This window comes from Neoarius graeffei, chromosome 17, assembly GCF_027579695.1.
Source record: "Neoarius graeffei isolate fNeoGra1 chromosome 17, fNeoGra1.pri, whole genome shotgun sequence".
Classification (NCBI taxonomy): domain Eukaryota; kingdom Metazoa; phylum Chordata; class Actinopteri; order Siluriformes; family Ariidae; genus Neoarius; species Neoarius graeffei.
The window spans coordinates 52749640-52771342 of NC_083585.1; the positions used below are offsets into that span (position 1 = coordinate 52749640).

Genomic DNA, 21703 nt, shown 5'->3' on the forward strand with positions numbered 1-21703 from the left:
CCCCAACCGCTAAGAAAACTATGAGAGATACCCCATTGTGTAGAACATCAATGGAAGCAGAATTGAAAGATGAACATTTTGGAATTTGTTTGAAGTGAATATGATGAATGTGAAGGAAGATATTGTGGGAAAAAATATTTTGACTTTTTTGTGACCTTGACTGGATGACCCTCAAAATGTTGGCGGTTCTATTTGAGACCCATCTACGGTATCCTGAAAGTTTCATGAAGATTGGTCCAGCCGTTTTCCCATAATGTTGCTAACAAACCCGACTGAAAACAATTCCTCACCCCCGGTGGACTCTGTCCTGGGTGGGGTAATAATAAAGTCCATATGCACGAAGGTCACAACAAAATTCTTCCCCAGCCGTACAGTTACAATGCGCCGTGATCACTTCTCCATCTTGTTCAACTAAGGCCAAATTTACATTAGACCGTATCTGTCTCGTTTTCTTCGCGGATGCACTGTCCGTTTACATTAAAACGCCTGGAAACGGGAATCCGCCAGGGTCCACGTATTCAATCCAGATCGTGTCTGGTCCGGTGCTGTGTAAACATTGAGAATACGCGGATACGCTGTGCTGAGCTCTAGCTGGCGTCGTCATTGGACAACGTCACTGTGACATCCACTTTCCTGATTCACTGGCGTTGGTCATGTGACGCGACTGCTGAAAAACGGCGCGGACTTCCGCCTTGTATCACCTTTCATTAAAGAGTATAAAAGTATGAAAATACTGCAAATACTGATGCAAATACTGCCCATTGTGTAGTTATGATTGTCTTTAGGCTTGCCATCCTTCCACTTGCAAGTGGTAAGTGATATGCGCTGGGATCTCACACACAGCGGCTCAGTCCCGAATCACTGCTCGTGCACTTCACTCGCACGCTCTGTGAGCTGCACAGGGCCGGAGTGCGCACCCTCCAGAGGGCACTCGCTGTTCAGGGCGGAGTGATTTGGAGCGCAGGATGCCTGCGGAGCCGAGCGTATCCGTGTATTGGCGTTGCTGTGTGCACGCGAATCATTTTAAAAACATTAATCTGATGATCCGCTGATACGGTCTAATGTAAACCCCACCTAAGATCCAGGTCTTTAAAGGGGTTTCTGATGATCTTTGTGAATGATTTACCTGAGAGATAAGAGCCAACAACTGTTTGTTTACACTTCAACTTGCAGCACTTCATTGTAAAGACGTGAACGAAAAGCTTACAATAAATAAATAAATAAATACTTACACGGACAAAAACAATACAGGATTCATTCGGCAGCGACTTGATAGTGAGGTCCTTTACCCAGCCATATACAAAAAAGTTGTAAGCCTCCATACTCTTCCACGCTTTCATCTGTTTTGCGGTGTAGAAGGACGTCTGCAACACCAGATAGTTCGAGATGTCAGGGAACTCGACTGAAGGGTAGTTTTCCAGATCGTATGACAAATCCTTCTTTCCCAGACTGTAGGGGTCGATTCCATTGCACATAGCAATCTTCTGAATATATCTAAAGCCAGCAGTGGCTTCTACATGTAGATTACGAGCATATTGTGATGTTATCACTAGTTGTTTGCACTACGGCAGCTGTTTTGTTCTGCTTGACCACCAGCTGTTTTACCGGAATTGAAATTGTGAAGAAAAGTCACATGATTGAAACCCAAGAATGGCTTAAAAAAACCAGTTATCATTTTACTACCATCAGAGTTGTTGTTACAGAATAAATAATAACACCTTGTACAGAAATTCATCATCACTGTGTGAAGTGAATTGAAATGAATGCTCTGGATGACCTGAATTAATGTCTCTTCTGTCTTAGCTAATGGAACAGCAGGCAGTCAGCTGTCTACGCCTCGCTCAGGCAAATCCCCGAGTCCGTCTCCCACCAGCCCAGCCAGCCTCCGAAAACGGCGGGTAAGATCTCCTTATTTACAGCATGTTTCATATTTGGAATTGACATGGTCACAAAAAAAAAAAAGAAAGAGGCCAAACCTAAAAAATCTGACTGTTGTGCTCGTGGTGATGTACCGATCAGGAGAATAAAAGGTTGTCATGTTTATTTTAGCTGATGTAAATGGATTTTGGATTTATTTTAAAATGGACACATCTGTAAAGAAGAAGTGCCAGCATATACAGCACATAGTGATACTCTATACCTGTATACTGCTTGTGTTTCATGATGGAGCAGATTTCAGAGCTGAAGCGGTGGTAGAGTTTAGAGACATCCCTGAAGGATCGATCTCGGGCAGACAATATCAAAAGTCTGTTTAGCCATTTTTTTTTGTATAAAGCATGATATAGACTTGAATATTAGAACTTATACCTATGCAAAGATTATAATATCAGCATAAGCACAGGAAACTGTAATGGTAGCTATATATAGAGGATATTACATGGTTGGACGAAGATATGAAGTTTATCTTCGAGTGGTGAATGTATCCACGGGTGAGGGAAGCGAACGAGTGATATATTTTTCAACATGAGAAGGGCACGGTGGTGTAGTGGTTACCGCTGTCACCTCACAGCAAGAAGGTCTGGGTTCGAGCCCCGTGGCTGGCAAAGGCCTTTCTGTGCAGAGTTTGCATGTTCTCCCCGTGTCCGCGTGGGTTTCCTCCGGGTGCTCCGGTTTCCCCCACTGTCCAAAGACATGCAGGTTAGGTTAACTGGTGACTCTAAATTGACCGTAGGTGTGAATGTGAGTGTGAATGGTTGTCTGTGTCTATGTGTCAGCCCTGTGATGACCTGGTGACTTGTCCAGGGTGTACCCCGCCTTTCGCCCGTAGTCAGCTGGGATAGGCTCCAGCTTGCCTGCGACCCTGTAGAACAGGATAAAGCGGCTACAGATAATGAGATGAGATGAGAAGATAAACTTCATATCTTCGCACAACCATATAATATTCTTTATATTATATGGACACATCCACAATAAATAAATAAATAAATATGCAAGTTAATCAACAGAATTTTAATTTTGTACCGGTTTGCCATTTTGACAGTGCACATCGAGTCAGTGGGAAGACACTAGGAGTGAAATATTGTGAATTATTATACATACGGGCCACTTTTTCCATGGAATAAAAACGTGCTCTATTCCCTTCTAGTGAGTTTCATTCATTTGGTTTGACAGCATGCAATATTGTTCGCATATCGTTTATGCATCTATTACGTCACTCTGCCCAATGGAGAATGAGCGTTGAATGTGGTTTCCGATATTGCATGGTTGTCAAGATAACATGACGTCACACGTCGGAGATGTAAAACTTCTGTGCTAGCAAGCAACTGTGACAATTTGTAAACAAACATGGCCGCCAGGTTTGCTTCATTCAATATGTAAGATTTTGAGAGAATTTTGAAACAGAAAGACGTGTTGCATATCCGAAAGGAATGTGTGTATAATAATAATAATAATAATAATAATAATGGCTTTTTTGTGGTATATCAGATATAGTCCATTCAGCTACTCATCTTTGACTTGTTCAATATCATGCTAGCTGAATGGAATGTATCTGATATACCACGAAAAAAAGCCAGCCAATATTATTTAATTATATGATGATATGAACCAGATTATTTGCATACTTCGTTGGTTATACTGGAACCATTATGCATCAAATTCTAACAGAATAAACTCTCTTTACAGAAAAGAAGAGCAACTAAGATCAAGACAGTACGAAATTATCTAAGTAGTAGGGGAAATTAATAGCTACCACTGTACCATTTTAAAAATTCCTTTTATTTAGAATGAAAAAAAAAGTTAATAACAAATCCTTTTCTTAATAATCTTTTATGAACATTTGCTTCTCTTTTCTTTCTCTTTCAGCAGTCTGATTTCTTGTTAAATCTATTTGTACAGTTGATCACACAACAGCTCTTTACCATTTTAAATCTGTTGTGTTTTTGCATCATTAGAGCTGTGCTACTTCCGCTTATGATGAAGTCACGTACATTTCCGCTACTGTATGTTATTGCATTCTCCGCCTTCTAAACAACACAAGCTAGGTAAAACTAAAGGATTAATCAGCCTCATAATAATAGCATTTCATTTTTTTATTTCATCGATTCAAATAATCATAAATTTTCATCTCAATGTATTGCTGTACGATTATGTTATTTTATGCCCAGCATTGTCACTTTTGCCCAAACTTATTTTAAATAAAATTGAATGCATCAGCAGAACAACAGAGATAAAGAGTGCACTTGTAGGCAGCTGTATTATTTAATACGTTTTAAGTTTATTTTTTTTAAGTTCTCTCTTTCCTTTCTGACAAAAAAAAAAACCACAAACAATTTACAGTCATCAGTTCTAATTCCTGCTCTCAAGAGCACACCTATCCGATGGTTGTATTTTGTTTTCCTTTTCCTAATGCCACTAATGTTCACAATACATTTGGAGAACAATTTAATATAAACATATAACCTTTGTATTAAATAGCCATTTGGAATAAAAACTACCATGTCAGTTTGAGCAGCATCAGAAAGTGTAGACGGCATGAATGCAGGAAGCAGTAGTGAACTTCACCATACCAGCTGTTATTCTTAGCACGTTTAGAAGAGTGTTTCTATGGAAACTGCTGTTTTTATTCCTACAATGTCTTTGTCCTGTGCCACATGTATAGCAGAAGGAAGTGTGAGGAGCACCATGGTGTTCGAGTACATTATGTTTTGGGTGTGATGTTATTTTTACCATTGCCTCCATAGTAACTTTCTTTCTGTTCATGGACGCGCTGTTGATTTGATGCATCAGAAGTGAAAAGTGGTGAAATTTGGAATTTGTATTAGTGGCAAAGACATTTCGGGAATGCTTTATTCAAGGCTTGTGTTCATAAGGTTATAGGATGTGTCCATTAACACTAACAACTAACCTCAGCATATACCGGTAGATCATGATTTATAAAGGATTTTTCCAACTGGTATCAGTTCTATAGTATGGAGTTTGTCAGCTGGCTGATGCATTAGGAATGGCCTTCAATAAATTTGGGACACACTTTGTGTTTGGCAGAGCTCCCAGCACAGCGGCTCGTCTCTCTCTCTGGCCTCGACTAAAGTGTGCAGCTCCATGGATGAAGGTGACGGTCCTGCTAGTGAAGGTAATGCAGAACTGTCAGTTTTGGAGTTTTTTCGTCCTGACTGACTTCCATAGCCAAGTCTGCGAATCTGCTTTTAAAAGAATAGCGTAAACCTTTGTGTGCGTGACAGATAATTTACTGTATGTAGATTTTCAACCATATTTCTAAGTAGCAGGTGTTTTTATGATTAAATGCTTAATAGCTCACTAACATTGATCCCATTACACCTGCCACTTCAACATAATGTCTGTAGAAAAAGAGAAAAACAGGAGTTTGAGTGATTATAGTTAGGACCAAAACACTTTTTTATATGAAAGTAAAAAAAAAAAAAAAAAAATCTATTTGTGCCAGAAAGCCCTAAATGTGATTGCAATACTTTTTAACATTGTGTAAAAAAAACAAACAAAAAAAAAAAAAAAACAAAGGTTATAAAGGTTTAAGGCATAAGGTTATTTATATGATGGCATATTAGGGCCATTGTATGTTACATCAATGAATGAATAATGAATGAATGAATGACGTGAGGGAGGGGATAATATTCTGAGAATAAAAAAACTCAGAATTAACAATGCTCTCACACAGAATATCATATATATATATATATATATATATATATATATATATATATATATATTTTTTTTTTTTTTTTTTTTTTTTCTTTCAACTTGGACATTTGTGGAGGTTTCTTTTATCTTTTTAAATATTATCCCTCCCCCAGTTCTGAAATTTCTTTTATTTTATTTATTTTTTTTTTAAACCTACAATGACCTGAATACATCATCACATTGTAGAACAATACACATGCCGGTTTAACACAATTTTCTCTTTTGAAAAAGAGAAAAATAGGAGTTTGAGTGTTTATCGTTCAGACCAAACAGTTTAAATGCAAGCGAAAAATGTGGCCGAAATGTGATTGCAATGCTTTTCAGCATTGTTTTATAAAATTCAGTTAGCATAAGGTTATTTATATGATGGCATATTAGTACCATTGTATAATAAATAAATAAACCTGGGGGAGTCTGAGAAAAAACTCAGAATTTATCATAATCTCAGACAGAATATCCAAGTTGTGTTTTTTTAATTTATTTTTCATTTTTCATTTTTAAATTTTATTAATTTATTTTTATTCGCAACTCAAATCTTGGAAATTATTTGGGATTTTTATTTATTTATTTATTTATTTATTTTATTATAATTTTTTTTTTTTTATTATCCCTCCTCCAGTTCTGATTTTTTTGGGCCTGCAATGGCCCTAATATGTCATTGTATATTTCATTCACCAATGTTGTTTCAAAGTTTTCAGAAATTTTGCAATAATTCAACATTCTCATCTTTCACCCATATTTGTTAAGTTATAACATATGTAAGTAAATTTTTATATTACAATACCCATTTGTTTCCTATTTAGACATTTGAGTGCAAAGTTTTGCACACCCTTATGGGAACATTAAAAAAACAAAACAAAAAAAAAAAAAACCCCCCCCCCAAAAAAAAAATTTAATAAATAAAATAAACAACAGCAGCAAAAAAAAAAAAAAACCTATTGCTTCTTTTTGTCCTAAGGGTGTACAAATTTTTGCAACCCAATATACATAAATGCTCCTACCCAAGCTTGACCATGATTGACAGCTGAAATGCAATGTGTTGTAGCTGAGGTGGTGGAGGAAAGCCCTCAGGTTCCTGCCTCTATAGCCGAGAGGTACAAGGTGGGACGGATGATTGGAGATGGCAACTTTGCAGTGGTGAGAGAGTGCGTGGAGAGATCCACAGGCCGAGAGTACGCACTCAAAATCATCAACAAGGGCAAATGCAGAGGCAAGGTGAGATACAGAGCCTGGAACATGGAAGCATAGTTCACCACAATGAGTCCTCTCATAGAGGTCAACTAAAAACAATACGACTGTGGCTCTCAAAGTGGGGTCCAGGTTCCATCAGTGGTCCATGAAGGTGTCCATGAAGGTGTCAGAAATGTTATTTTTTTAATTTTACCATTGTTAATGCCATCATGTTTATAATTAACACATTCACCTATTCAACTGGTCACTTAAACCTCACCAATTCAAAAATAAGCTTATTAATAATGACAGCTTGAGGTCTGCGGTCTGAGTGAAGTGTTCAGGAATTTGACAAAACTCAAAGGCTCCAATATAGAGACAAAATATCTCATCTCATCTCATCTCATTATCTCTAGCCGCTTTATCCTGTTCTACAGGGTCGCAGGCAAGCTGGAGCCTATCCCAGCTGACTACAGGCGAAAGGCGGGGTACACCCTGGACAAGTCGCCAGGTCATCACAGGGCTGACACATAGACACAGACAACCATTCACACTCACATTCACACCTACGCTCAATTTAGAGTCACCAGTTAACCTAACCTGCATGTCTTTGGACTGTGGGGGAAACCGGAGCACGCGGAGGCAACCCACGCGTACGGTACACGGGGAGAACATGCAAACTCCGCACAGAAAGGCCCTCGCCGGCCATGGGGCTCAAACCCAGAACCTTCTTGCTGTGAGGCGACAGCGCTAACCACTACACCACCGTGCCGCCCAGAGACAAAATATTATTGCACCTATTTAATAAACCTGATATAACGTATACAAGTTGAAGTATTTTCATAAAATTGAGGGCAGGGATAAACAATTTGAGAACCTCTGATATAAGAGAGATAAACTAGGCAGGAGGGTTCTCACCATACACTCAGGTCATGATTCAATTTGATGCAATTCACAAGTCAGGCTTCATGATTTGATATGATTCAATTCTCAAAATATTTAGAGCAAAATTTTAATGAAGAAAAATTATGACTGAAAAGATGCTTTTTGTTTCTAAATCATTAATAATGCAAAAATGTCTGTATTTCTGTCTGTATCAAACTAAATCAATTAATATGTTTAATACTGTAAACAGCTTCATAATATCTTACAAAAAAAAAATCTCAAAAATATCACTGCTTCACAGCAGCAGCCTCATTTTTAACTGAAACTAGAGCTCCAAAGTCGGCTAAACTGACCGTCTTTCGTGGCATCTCTCATAGGCACTGTAGATTGCAGCAGTGCAGGACTGGTGTCATTTAAAAGCTACTGAAGAGCTCTTTGTAACCGTTATAACTTAGTGATGTAATAATATAACATGTAATGCATTTCAGTTGTTGTGATCCGGAGCTATCGGACCCGGCGCACATTATATATATTTTTAATCATCATGAATGTATGTTGTATGTTCACAGGAACATATGATCCAGAATGAGGTGTCCATTTTGAGGAGGGTGAAACACCCCAACATAGTCCTGCTGATCGAGGAGATGGACACCTACAGTGAGCTCTACTTGGTCATGGAGCTGGTCAAGGTCACAAATTTATGTCATATTTGGAATTGTATTCCAAGAAATGCACAAGATAATATATAATATAATATAATATAATATAATATAATATAATATAATATAATATAATATAATATAATATAATATAATATACAGTTGTAATAAATGTATTAAAGTTTTGTAGTAATGCTGTCGGACCCGGAGTCCGACAGCATTACTACAAAACTTTAATACATTTATTACAACTCAGGTCATGATTCAATTTGATGCAATTCACAGGAATTTGTTGAGATATAACAGTAATGTCCCGAGTTCTTCCTGACATGAATAGGGTCGAATAGTGGAGGACTGATTCAGGATGTCTGATGGACATGGCAGTGTTTCTGATTTGTGTGTTGATGCATATTCATTATATACTTACAGTATATTTGTTGTGAGGACAAAAGGTGGCAATATTTGTAGGCCACCAGAACACAAACAGTTTAATAGGTTTAATGGGCTAAAATGGCAAATATTTGGAGGCAATTTGGACCTCTGGTTTTTGTAGATCGTGTACCGTTTGGTTTGTGTATACGTGCAGGGCGGTGACCTCTTCGATGCCATCACATCCACAAATAAGTACACAGAGCGGGATGCCAGTGGGATGCTGTACAACCTGGCAAGCGCCATCAAGTACCTGCACAGCCTGAACGTAGTGCACAGAGACATCAAACCCGAGAACCTGCTGGTACACATTTCACTTTTAATAATGATTGAAACTCCTGTACATCTAATTTACACTGTTTTCAGCCAGGGTTTGTTTACTACAAACATAATGTAGCTAAACAGGTAAAGGGATAGCTCTATCACTAAAATATTTTCTGAAAACTTTTTGCCAAACACCGGGAGTTTGTCCCTCACACTCTGTCCAGTTCTACAGTAAAATGGATTTTTTTTCTAATGTTCAAAATCATGGTGAAGTTTAAACCCATTTCTGTAATAATTTTGCTAATTTTGTTGATATTATTAGATAGTAAGGTTTAGCAAGTGTTGTAGTACTCGAGACCAGTCTCAAGACCACTTTTTGAGAAAGAAAGAATTGATGCTGTAATCATAAAGACTGTCCTGTTCTGTCCTCAAAGCTTGACATGTTGTGAGATGCTTTTCTGCTCACCAAGGTTGTAAAGAGTGCTTATTTGAGTTATCAGTAGTGCTGTAGTACTTGAGATTGGTCTCCGGACCACTTTTTGAAGGTCTCGTCTCATCTCGTCTCAGAATCGATTACATTTTTACTCGGTCTTGGACATAGAGGATTTGGGGATTTTATTTCAAGCCCGGTCAAGACCACAACTGCAGGGATTTCACCAAATTGCCTGTGTATTGTCCGATTTATTTGTTATTACTGGGATCGGATGTAAAATTTCCTGCTTCAAATGCAACCAATAACGTGACTCATCGCCAATTTGAAAATTTTCTTCCTGTTAACGGCCATCACCCCTCCCCCCAGTGGCGTGCACAGACATTTTGGGGGGAAAAAGGGGCACTTTTTTGCGCATGTGGAACACCTTAGTATAAAAGTCTGAGATTTAACCCTCCTCTTGTGTTCGGGTCGTCACTGACCCGTTTTAGTTTTTAAAGGTGTAAAACAACCACGTAATGTTAATTTATTACATCAAGGCTTTTTGACTTTGCCAGGAATCTCTAGTTGGACAAAATAGAAAAAGAAATTTTTGTTTTCCTAAATCTGAAAATGGTCTAGCAAAAAATATAATACTTATGTGCAGTTGTTTCTGTATGCGACGGGCTACTTCACGACAAAATAATTACAGCTTGGGCTTAGAGGGCAAACAATACATTTTCACTCGATTCATGTGTTACCTGGCTGGTGGGGCAGGGGAAGAGCTGACTGACTGCCCGATGTGTTGTCTGCGCTACGACAAGGCCGTGGCTTCCAGGACGCTATGCTGCTGCAACCTCACATTGAATGCACTGCACGCTTGTTCACGTGACAGAGCAAGAGAGACAGAGGTCCGGTGTGTGTGTGGAGGGGGCACACATCGGGACATTTTCACACACACGCTTTTAATGCCGCGGCTTTTCTAAAAGATCATGTCGACATTGGCCTCAGTAAACTGTAAAAAAAAAAATTCAAAAGGGCACTTTTTTGGACAGAGGGCAGAGGGGCAGGTGCTTGAGCACCACCTCGTGTCTATCTGTGCACGCCACTGCCTCCCCCCACCGCCCTTCACACACACTGGTCTGGTCCTGGTCTTGACTCGGTCTCGCCCTGCCTTGGTCTTGGTCTGGACTTGATCTCAACCCCTTAAAGTCTTGGTCTTGACTTGGTCTAGATTTACACTACCGTTCAAAAGTTTGGGGTCACCCAGCCAATTTTGTGTTTTCCATGAAAAGTCACACTTTTATTTACCACCATAAGTTGTAAAATGAATAGAAAATATAGTCAAGACATTTTTCTGGCCATTTTGAGCATTTAATCGACCCCACAAATGTGATGCTCCAGAAACTCAATCTGCTCAAAGGAAGGTCAGTTTTATAGCTTCTCTAAAGAGCTCAACTGTTTTCAGCTGTGCTAACATGATTGTACAAGGGTTTTCTAATCATCCATTAGCCTTCTGAGGCAATGAGCAAACACATTGTACCATTAGAACACTGGAGTGAGAGTTGCTGGAAATGGGCCTCTATACACCTATGGAGATATTGCACCAAAAACCAGACATTTGCAGCTAGAATAGTCATTTACCACATTAGCAATGTATAGAGTGGATTTCTGATTAGTTTAAAGCGATCTTCATTGAAAAGAACAGTGCTTTTCTTTCAAAAATAAGGACATTTCAAAGTGACCCCAAACTTTTGAACGGTAGTGTAGATCATCAACACTACAACACTAGGTTTAGGATGATGTGAATAAATAACAAGCCAAGAATGTAAGGCGTTAAATCATTGCTTGATAAAGCCATTTGATGTAAGTGAGTAAAGATTTGGGTGTTCTGGGTGAGACGGACTTCCGCTAGTGGTTCGCCTTGTGACTTGCTGATGGACTACATTTAGGATGTTAAGAAAAAGTTATGGAAATTAGATTTATTTTTTTTTAGCCAAATTGTAGTTCCTGTTGTCGTGAGAGTTGTTCTCACTGTTACTGTTGTTGTCACCATGACTGTGACTATTGTTCTTGTTACTGCTGTTTTTCAGGTTTTGTAGTATTATTGTAGGAAGAAAGCATGACAACTTGCATGAAAACATACACAGAGGGGACGGAGAGAGAGAGAGAGAGAGAGAGAGAGAGAGAGAGAATCATAGTATTCGGGATGTTACTAAATCTTGCCTGAGTTAGCTCATCCATCCACTCTACTGATAGCAGTTAAATGCTACTATCAGACAAATCGTGACGTTTTGTGTGTGTGTGTGTGTGTGTGTGTGTAAGGTGTACGAGCACCAGGATGGCAGTAAGTCCCTGAAGCTGGGGGATTTTGGCTTGGCCACTGTGGTAGATGGACCTCTGTACACCGTGTGTGGCACTCCGACATACGTAGCTCCAGAAATCATTGCAGAGACGGGGTGAGTCACCGCTGCGCCCCGCCCTTCTCCAGCAGCCTTATATAACACACCATTCCTGTGCAATACCAATACTGTGCTCTTTACCCTGACCGAGTGTGGTTTCTCTCGGATAGTTACGGCCTGAAGGTGGACATCTGGGCGGCTGGTGTTATTACATACATCCTGCTCTGTGGCTTTCCTCCTTTCCGTGGGTATGTAGTGAACTCAGTGGCAAAGAAATCTATTAAGATGGACATCCTTATTAAACCCTAGAGGCATTTAACAGAATGTAAATATGAAGGTCCATTGGTTTCACTATGGTATTTGGCTCCCCCTTATGGTCAAGTAACACAAATACAACTCACACTTTCATGATGCAGCTCTCTCTAGCTGGAAGAGACAAACTTGGTGTGTACAGGACACACACACACACAATGCAAAATCTCATCTCATCTCATTATCTCTAGCCGCTTTATCCTGTTCTACAGGGTCGCAGGCAAGCTGGAGCCTATCCCAGCTGACTACGGGCGAAAGGCGGGGTACACCCTGGACAAGTCGCCAGGTCATCACAGGGCTGACACATAGACACAGACAACCATTCACACTCACATTCACACCTACGGTCAATTTAGAGTCACCAGTTAACCTAACCTGCATGTCTGCATGTCTTTGGACTGTGGGGGAAACCGGAGCACCCGGAGGAAACCCACGCGGACACGGGGAGAACATGCAAACTCCACACAGAAAGGCCCTCACCGGCCACGGGGCTCGAACCCGGACCTTCTTGCTGTGAGGCGACAGTGCTAACCACTACACCACCGTGCCGCCCCACAATGCAAAATGACGTTTTTAGTTTTATTTTTTATTCCTGCTCTGAAATTGAATCTAAAATGAACATTAGTGACTGCTCTTGATGCCCCAAGTGTATTCTTTAATTCAAGCCATGAATGATTATAATGCAATATGCAGAACCACAGATGCTCAAGATTGAATTGAAACAGTCGTGTTGGCAGAAATGATCGGTTTTACCCATCGTGAAGAGCTTGAAATTGATAAATGTCTTGAAATAGGTTTATATTTATTATATAAATCTCGTCATGAGAACTATTCGATAACTTTTCCTTTATTCAAGATATATCTTTGCTTGTGACGATACTTGTACATTTGTTTGGAGTGAAAATATTTACGGATACAAATGAATACAAATGTAAATCAAGCCATGCAAAGTGCAAATAAATATTTTTGAATAGAATATTTCATGCAAATATATACACAGTACTTTGCAAAAGTCTGAGGCATCCTGTTTTGTTTTGGGGGGTTTTTTTTCCATACAAACTTTGTTATAAATTTCTATTTTATGACTTCTACATTATGGAGTCAAAACATTACAAAAACATTTCAGAGTCCAAACGTTCGTTTTCCAGCATAAAATTAAATGTTACAGGGAAAAAAAAAAATCTATCTGAGCGGCATATTCCATAAAAGAGCATGTTTCAGATGAAAAAAGAAAACATAATGAAGGCTGCTGGGTTTTGGTGCAAAATGAAGAAGCGAGTGTGACAGTCAAAGTGTCCAGAAGAACTGTGGCTGGTTCTGGAAGATGCTCAGTAAAACCTACAGCTCATTTCCGCATAAAACTGCACTCGCTGGACCTCAGACTACTATTTTTTTTAAAGCAAAGGGTCGTCTCATACCAAATATTGACTTTGCTAAAATTTATTACGGCTTACTGATTACTCATCCCATTCTCATTACCTGTAGCTGCTTTATCCTGTTCTACAGGGTCGCAGGCAAGCTGGAGCCTATCCCAGCTGACTACGGGCGAAAGGCGGGGTACACCCTGGACAAGTCACCAGGTCATCACAGGGCTGACACATAGACACAGACAACCATTCACACTCACATTCACACCTACGGTCAATTTAGAGTCACCAGTTAACCTAACCTGCATGTCTTTGGACTGTGGGGGAAACCGGAGCACCCGGAGGAAACCCATGCGGACACGGGGAGAACATGCAAACTCCGCACAGAAAGGCCCTCGCCGGCCACGGGGCTTGAACCCGGACCTTCTTGCTGTGAGGCGACAGCGCTAACCACTACACCACCGTGCCGCCCCTACTGATTACTGTTTATAGTAATTTTTTTAATGTTGAAACATTTAATTTCATTATTTTTAAGCCATTTTTTGGTCTACAGCATTTCTTTACATGTGCCTAAGACTTGTGTGTGTGTGTGTGTGTGTGTGTGTGTGTGTGTGTGTGTGTGTGTGTAGGAGCACTGAAGATCAGGAGGTTCTGTTTGATCAGATTCTCACAGGACAGCTGGATTTCCCTCTGCCGTACTGGGACAACGTGTCCGACTCTGCAAAGGTACTCAGACACGCGAGTGTGTACTCGTGCCCATGTTCTCAGTGAGGTTGTGAAGTAAACCATCATTTTATCACATTGCAGGGACGTTATTTATTATTTATGAATGAATACAATCTAAAACCTTGTGAATGTTTACTGAACAGGCTCTGTTAGCTGGATCACTTCTACTAAATCAATGAAACCTTGGCACATTGGAGCAGAAATGAGTTTTGCACTCTTTCAGGACCTGACCAGGTCTCTACATTACTCCACATGTCTGTGTCACTGTGCAGGAGCTCATCACGTGTATGCTGCAGGTGGAGGTCGAGCAAAGATACACAGCTCTACAGGTTTTAGACCATCCGTGGGTCAACGTAAGCCATTTCCTACTTTATTCTTCAGAATCTTCCATTTCATTTTCGCAGCCATGAGATTAAACCTGAAGTGACGTACTGCATGGTCTGTTTGCCAGGACGATGGCTTGTCTGAGAACGAGCATCAGCTGTCAGTGGCTGGGAAAATAAAGAAGCACTTTATCACAGGGCCCAAGTCCAGCAGCACAGCACCCGGCGTCTCCGTTATAACAGTAAGAAGCACTTTTTTATTTTCACTCCATCTCATGATGCTTCTGCTGTTTCCTCTAAAGTTCATACAGTACAGAGCAGGGAATGCATCATGAGCTCATGTGTTACTTTAATTTAGGACCTCCTAAAGTGTTTTATTCCTCTTATACCACAGCGTTTTGCCAACAGTTAGACATTTTTGCCTTTAAAACAATCATGTGTCATTATTTTTTATCCATTTGTAGTTACATTTATTGTGTTGAACGTCGCAAAACAGCTACACACTGTCGTTATAGAATGTTTTGTATGGAGCAGCTATAAAAAAAAAAAAGAGTCATTTTCTGTTTATATGAAACTTGAAAAGAGTGAAATCCACCATTCTGAAGACTTTCATGCATCGGTGACACTGGAGACTCCTTCCAAAAATGTTAAATCTCTTTTTTACAGAAAACGTCCATATCAAAAACTATATCCTTTTAAGTTGAACATCCATCATACAATACCCTGTGTCAGTTGTTACAGCAGAAACAAGTGAATTACCATAATATAAACTGCTGCTGTTAGATAGATAGATAGATAGATAGATAGATAGACAGACAGACAGACAGACAGACAGACAGACTACCGTTCAAAAGTTTGGGGTCACCCAGACAATTTTGTGTTTTCCATGAAAAGTCACACTTTTATTTACCACCATAAGTTGTAAAATGAATAGAAAATATAGTCGAGACATTTTTCTGGCCATTTTGAGCATTTAATCGACCCCACAAATGTGATGCTCCAGAAACTCAATCTGCTCAAAGGAAGGTCAGTTTTATAGCTTCTCTAAAGAGCTCAACTGTTTTCAGCTGTGCTAACATGATTGTACAAGGGTTTTCTAATCATCCATTAGCCTTCTGAGGCAATGAGCAAACACATTGTACCATTAGAACACTGGAGTGAGAGTTGCTGGAAATGGGCCTCTATACACCTATGGAGATATTGCACCAAAAACCAGACATTTGCAGCTAGAATAGTCATTTACCACATTAGCAATGTATAGAGTGGATTTCTGATTAGTTTAAAGTGATCTTCATTGAAAAGAACAGTGCTTTTCTTTCAAAAATAAGGACATTTCAAAGTGACCCCAAACTTTTGAACGCTAGTGTAGATAGATAGATTTACTTTATTGAGCCCAAGCTGGGAAATTGTTTTGTTACAGCAACAAGTTATCAGATGTGAAAAGAAAAAGACACACTGTACAACATAAAATAGAATTTAAAGAGAAAAAAACAAGAACAAGCTGACTATACAATATACAAATAAAAATGTAATAATAAAAATATACATCTATAAATGTGCCTTGTACATATGAATGTGCATTAATAGTGCTAAAAACAAGAACCGTAATAAATGAAGGTTAAAAACTGTGCAAAAGGCAGTGTCATAGTCGAGTCACGAAACCTCGAGTCCGAGTCCAGTCTCAAGTCCCCGGTGTCCAAGTCATTAAAAAAATTCGAGTCGAGTTCGAGTCCACTATTGATCCGAATTGAGTCCGAGTCCAAGACTCCAACCGCACCATTTTACGGTGGCTGTTTTAGCGCCATTAACATTAATTTGTTCCTGAACATGACATATGAACAGGTGAATGTGCTTCTCTTTATCAGGGGGTGTGAAGTATTCTGTCAGAGATGGTTGGGAGACGGATGTAAGTGCAGAAGGTGTGTTTATTAATACAAGTGAAGATGGTAAACAATCCAGAACGGCAGGCAAAATCATAAAACAGTGAAACGGGCAATAGGTCGAGCGAGGCACAAACAGGCTATCGTAGACTCGGCAGAATCAAAGACAAGAAACAGGAGATCAGGGATCAGGAACCCAAACAAGGAAATAAGGCTCGGTAATGTGTCAGTAGTGCAACTCAATACTTCACAAAGTAAGTGTGTTTTCACAGTTTTTACCGTATATCGGTGCGCTGATTGCGCCTTAATCCTGTGCAGGTGTGAGTCATTTACTGTATGGCGCACGCGAGAGTCCGCTTGGTGCACGCGCTGTCCGGAGCGCGCCTGAGAGTCTATCTGATGCATGCGCCAAGGCGCGCAGGTGTGACACTCTTGCACAAAATTAGTATAAGAAATAATGTAGATATAAATATCTTGTGCCAAATTATTATGGCATGTTGCAAAAAAAAAAAAAAAAGGGAGAAAAAATCTGAGTCCTCATCTCCAATTTACAAGCTCGACTACAGTTAATGAATGCACGAGTCCGAGTCGTCAGTGCTCAAGTCCAAGTTGAGTCACAAGTCCTGAAAATTAAGGCACGGATCAGACTCGAGTCCGAGTCCTGGACTCAAGTACTACAAGCTTGGCGAAAGGTGGCAGTATTGAACGGAAGATAGATAGATAAATAAAACAATGAAGTCCTAATGGTGCAAAGTGACTAATGATAGTAAACAAATAGCTCTGGCAGTGCAAAAGTGACCGGAGGACCAGGGTTATAACCGGGACTCTACAGCAGGGAGGTCAGGGATCGCTCAGTCAGACAGAGGCAAGTTATTGTACAGTATGATGGCTTGGAGCAAGAACCATTTCCTGTATCGGTCCCTTCGACAGCGAAGCTGTAATAGTGTGTTGGAGAAGGTGCTCCACTGTCTGTCCAGTGTGTGGTGGAGAGGGTGGTCAGGATTATCCATGATGGATAACAGTCGGTTCAGAGTCCTCCTCTCCGCCACAGCCTCAAAAGGGTCCGTCTTTACCAGTTTATTGAGTCTGTTGGTGTCACTGGCTCCGATGCTGCTCCCCAACAAACCACCGTAAAGAAAAGCACACTGGCCACAGCAGACTGATGAAAGATCTCCAACAGTGGGAGAAATTTAATGTTACAGAAAATGAATCAACACCTTCTGACCAATCAGAGTGAAGCCTTCGATGGTGCTGTGGTGTAACTGAGAACTTGTGATATTGTCCGCATTTAAGCAAAACACCAGTAGTTTTAGTTTAATTAGGCTTCAAGATAAGATAAGATAAGTATTAGCACCCTGTTAATATTATACAACCCCGATTCCAAAAAAGTTGGGACAAAGTACAAATTATAAATAAAAACGGAATGCAATGATGTGGAAGTTTCAAAATTCCATATTTTATTCAGAATAGAACATAGATGACATATCAAATGTTTAAACTGAGAAAATGTATCATTTAAAGAGAAAAATTAGGTGATTTTAAATTTCATGACAACAACACATCTCAAAAAAGTTGGGACAAGGCCATGTTTACCACTGTGAGACATCCCCTTTTCTCTTTACAACAGTCTGTAAACGTCTGGGGACTGAGGAGACAAGTTGCTCAAGTTTAAGGATAGGAATGTTAACCCATTCTTGTCTAATGTAGGATTCTAGTTGCTCAACTGTCTTAGGTCTTTTTTGTCGTATCTTCCATTTTATGATGCGCCAAATGTTTTCTATGGGTGAAAGATCTGGACTGCAGGCTGGCCAGTTCAGTACCCGGACCCTTCTTCTACGCAGCCATGATGCTGTAATTGATGCAGTATGTGGTTTGGCATTGTCATGTTGGAAAATGCAAGGTCTTCCCTGAAAGAGACGTCGTCTGGATGGGAGCATATGTTGCTCTAGAGCCTGGATATACCTTTCAGCATTGATGGTGTCTTTCCAGATGTGTAAGCTGCCCATGCCACACGCACTAATGCAACCCCATACCATCAGAGATGCAGGCTTCTGAACTGAGCGCTGATAACAACTTGGGTCGTCCTTCTCCTCTTTAGTCCGAATGACACGGCGTCCCTGATTTCCATAAAGAACTTCAAATTTTGAGTCGTCTGACCACAGAACAGTTTTCCACTTTGCCACAGTCCATTTTAAATGAGCCTTGGCCCAGAGAAGACGTCTGCGCTTCTGGATCATGTTTAGATACGGCTTCTTCTTTGAACTATAGAGTTTTAGCTGGCAACGGCGGATGGCACGGTGAATTGTGTTCACAGATAATGTTCTCTGGAAATATTCCTGAGCCCATTTTGTGATTTCCAATACAGAAGCATGCCTGTATGTGATGCAGTACCGTCTAAGGGCCCAAAGATCACAGGCACCCGGTATGGTTTTCCGGCCTTGACCCTTACGCACAGAGATTCTTCCAGATTCTCTGAATCTTTTGATGATATTATGCACTGTAGATGATGACATGTTCAAACTCTTTGCAATTTTACACTGTCGAACTCCTTTCTGATATTGCTCCACTATTTGTCGGTGCAGAATTAGGGGGATTGGTGATCCTCTTCCCATCTTTACTTCTGAGAGCCGCTGCCACTCCAAGATGCTCTTTTTATACCCAGTCATGTTAATGACCTATTGCCAATTGACCTAATGAGTTGCAATTTGGTCCTCCAGCTGTTCCTTTTTTGTACCTTTAACTTTTCCAGCCTCTTATTGCCCCTGTCCCAACTTTTTTGAGATGTGTTGCTGTCATGAAATTTCAAATGAGCCAATATTTGGCATGAAATTTCAAAATGTCTCACTTTCGACATTTGATATGTTGTCTATGTTCTATTGTGAATACAATATCAGTTTTTGAGATTTGTAAATTATTGCATTCCATTTTTATTTACAATTTGTACTTTGTCCCAACTTTTTTGGAATCGGGGTTGTACATGGTACTGATGATGGCTGAATAAGACAGTCCGGTCTTATCCGATTAGCAGATTTCTTGTACACAGGAATTTTAGGAAAATTGTGCTTCATGACACATCCATGCTTTTTGTCATATTTTTTAATACAAACTCAATTTATAAGCTTTCTCTCTGAACTAATTGCTGCATTGGAGCAAAAATCAGATTAGTGCTTTCAGACCAATGAGATGAGACGAGACTTCATTAATCCCCAGGAAAGGATCTTTGGGTGTTAACAGCAGCAACAGCAGAAATACAGACAAAGAAGTATAAATAAAATACAATATAATAAATATGCTATACTATAAAATGTATAAAAGAGTAATGAGCAATAAAAAAGTCATCAAATGAACAAACAAAAGTAATAATTTGAAAGTTTAATCCACTGATCCACTAACCTTTGTGAATTTCTTCATCAACTCGAAGTATTGGCATCCTTCAGGATTTGAAATCATGCAGACAAGTCAGCACTTTCTGATCTTGTTAATCATTACAAGACGACGATGATCCAGCAGAGGAAACACCAATTGCTGGGTGCCATTAAATGTGATATTAATGTTGTACAAAACAATACAATAAAAATGTTGACAGTAAGGTTAAATTTTAAAATTTAAGGCTACATTTTATTCTTTTCTGTCATGGAGGGTGCCAATAATTCTGTGAGGCCAGTTGAGCTGCGTGAGCATTTGCAGGATCAGGGAACGTGCGAGACTGTGGCTCTCGACTCCATCTTGCGCTCTTTTTGATCCACCACTTCATCCTGCAGCTTCCTTCTTTATTTCTCTCTTTCTCTCTCTCCATCACTGCTGCTGACCTCATTTCCTGTTCGCTGCTAATCCTCTGCTCGCTGTCGATGTGCTTCTGCTCTCACTGGTGTTGACTGTCAGCACTGTTGTCAGGGAAAATCTGCTAGACTGCTTCCTTTATGCAACCTTTTTGTTCTTATTTTATTTTATACTCATGTATTTATTATTATTTATTATTAGATTTGGAGCTCTGTAGCATGCATACTACAGTATGTATGCAGTATTGATATGTAAATGACTCGTGCACATTACATTCCATTCAAGCCATGCACATGTAGTACAATTCAGTTTGACATCCATCGTGCTTTCACCAGAAATGTATTAATTTGGTGGAGATTTACAGTGTCTTGCAAAAGTATTCATCCCCCTTGGTGTTTTGTCCTGTTTTGTTGCATTACAAGCTGGAATTAAAATGGATTTTTGTGGAGTTAGCACCATTGGATTTACACAACGTGCCTACCACTTTCAAGGTGCGTTTTTTTTTTTGTGACACAAACAATAATTGAGATGAGAAAATAAAACAGAAATCTGGAGTGTGCATAAGTATTCACCCCCTTTCATATGAAACCCCTAAATAAGACCCAGTCCAACCAATTCACTTCATAAGTCCCATAATTAGTTGATTAAGATCCACCTGTGTGCAATCAGTGTCACATGATCCATCACATGATGTCTGTATCAATCAACCTGTTCTGGAAGGACCCTGAATCTGCTACACGACTAACCAAGCAACCTGAAAACCAAGGAGCCTCCAAACAGGTCAGAGACAAAGTTGTGGAGAAGTATAGATCAGGATTGGGTTATAAAAAATATCCCAAACTTTGAATATCCCAGGGAGCACCATTAAATCCATTATAGCAAAATGGAAAGAATACGGCACCACTACAAACCTGACATGAGAAGGCCCCACCCACCAAAACTCACAGACCGGGCAAGGAAGGCATTAATCAGAGATGCAACAAAGACACCAAAGATAACACTGAAGGAGCTGCAAAGGTCCACAGCGGAGATGGGAGTATCTGTCCATAGGACCACTTTAAGCCGTACATTCCACAGAGTGGGGCTTTATAGAAGAGTGGCCGGAAAAGTAATTGCTTAAGAAAACAAGTTTGGAGTTTGCCCAACAGCATGTGGCAGACTCCCCAAACACATGGAAGAAGACTCTTTGGTCAAACAAAACTAAAATTGATCTTTTTGGCCATCATGGGAAATGCCATGTGTGGGACAAACCCAACACCCTGAGAACACCATTCCTACAGTGAAGCATAGTGGTGGCAGTATCATGTTGTGGGGATATTTTTCATCTGCAGGGACAGGAAAGCTGGTCAGGACTGAAGGAAAGATGGATGGCACTAAATACAGGGCAATTCCAGAGGAAAACCTGTTTGAGTCAGCCAGAGGTTTAACACTGGGACGAAGGT

At 40.0% G+C, this 21703-nt stretch overlaps 1 protein-coding gene across 6 annotated transcripts in view; it reads left to right on the forward strand.

The window, feature by feature from the left end:
- Positions 1-21703, forward strand: part of dclk1b (doublecortin-like kinase 1b) — a 113810-nt gene that overhangs the window by 86155 nt on the left and 5952 nt on the right. For 3 of the 6 annotated variants that reach the window (XM_060897726.1, XM_060897728.1, XM_060897729.1), the window contains exons 5-14: positions 1804-1898; positions 4984-5071; positions 6701-6870; positions 8280-8399; positions 8956-9102; positions 11797-11930; positions 12044-12121; positions 14182-14278; positions 14551-14631; positions 14730-14843. In XM_060897726.1, coding sequence (XP_060753709.1) covers positions 1804-1898; positions 4984-5071; positions 6701-6870; positions 8280-8399; positions 8956-9102; positions 11797-11930; positions 12044-12121; positions 14182-14278; positions 14551-14631; positions 14730-14843 — 1124 coding nt within the window. The remainder of the gene's footprint in view (positions 1-1803; positions 1899-4983; positions 5072-6700; positions 6871-8279; positions 8400-8955; positions 9103-11796; positions 11931-12043; positions 12122-14181; positions 14279-14550; positions 14632-14729; positions 14844-21703) is intronic. The other 3 variants (XM_060897727.1, XM_060897730.1, XM_060897731.1) reach the window with 2 other exon arrangements.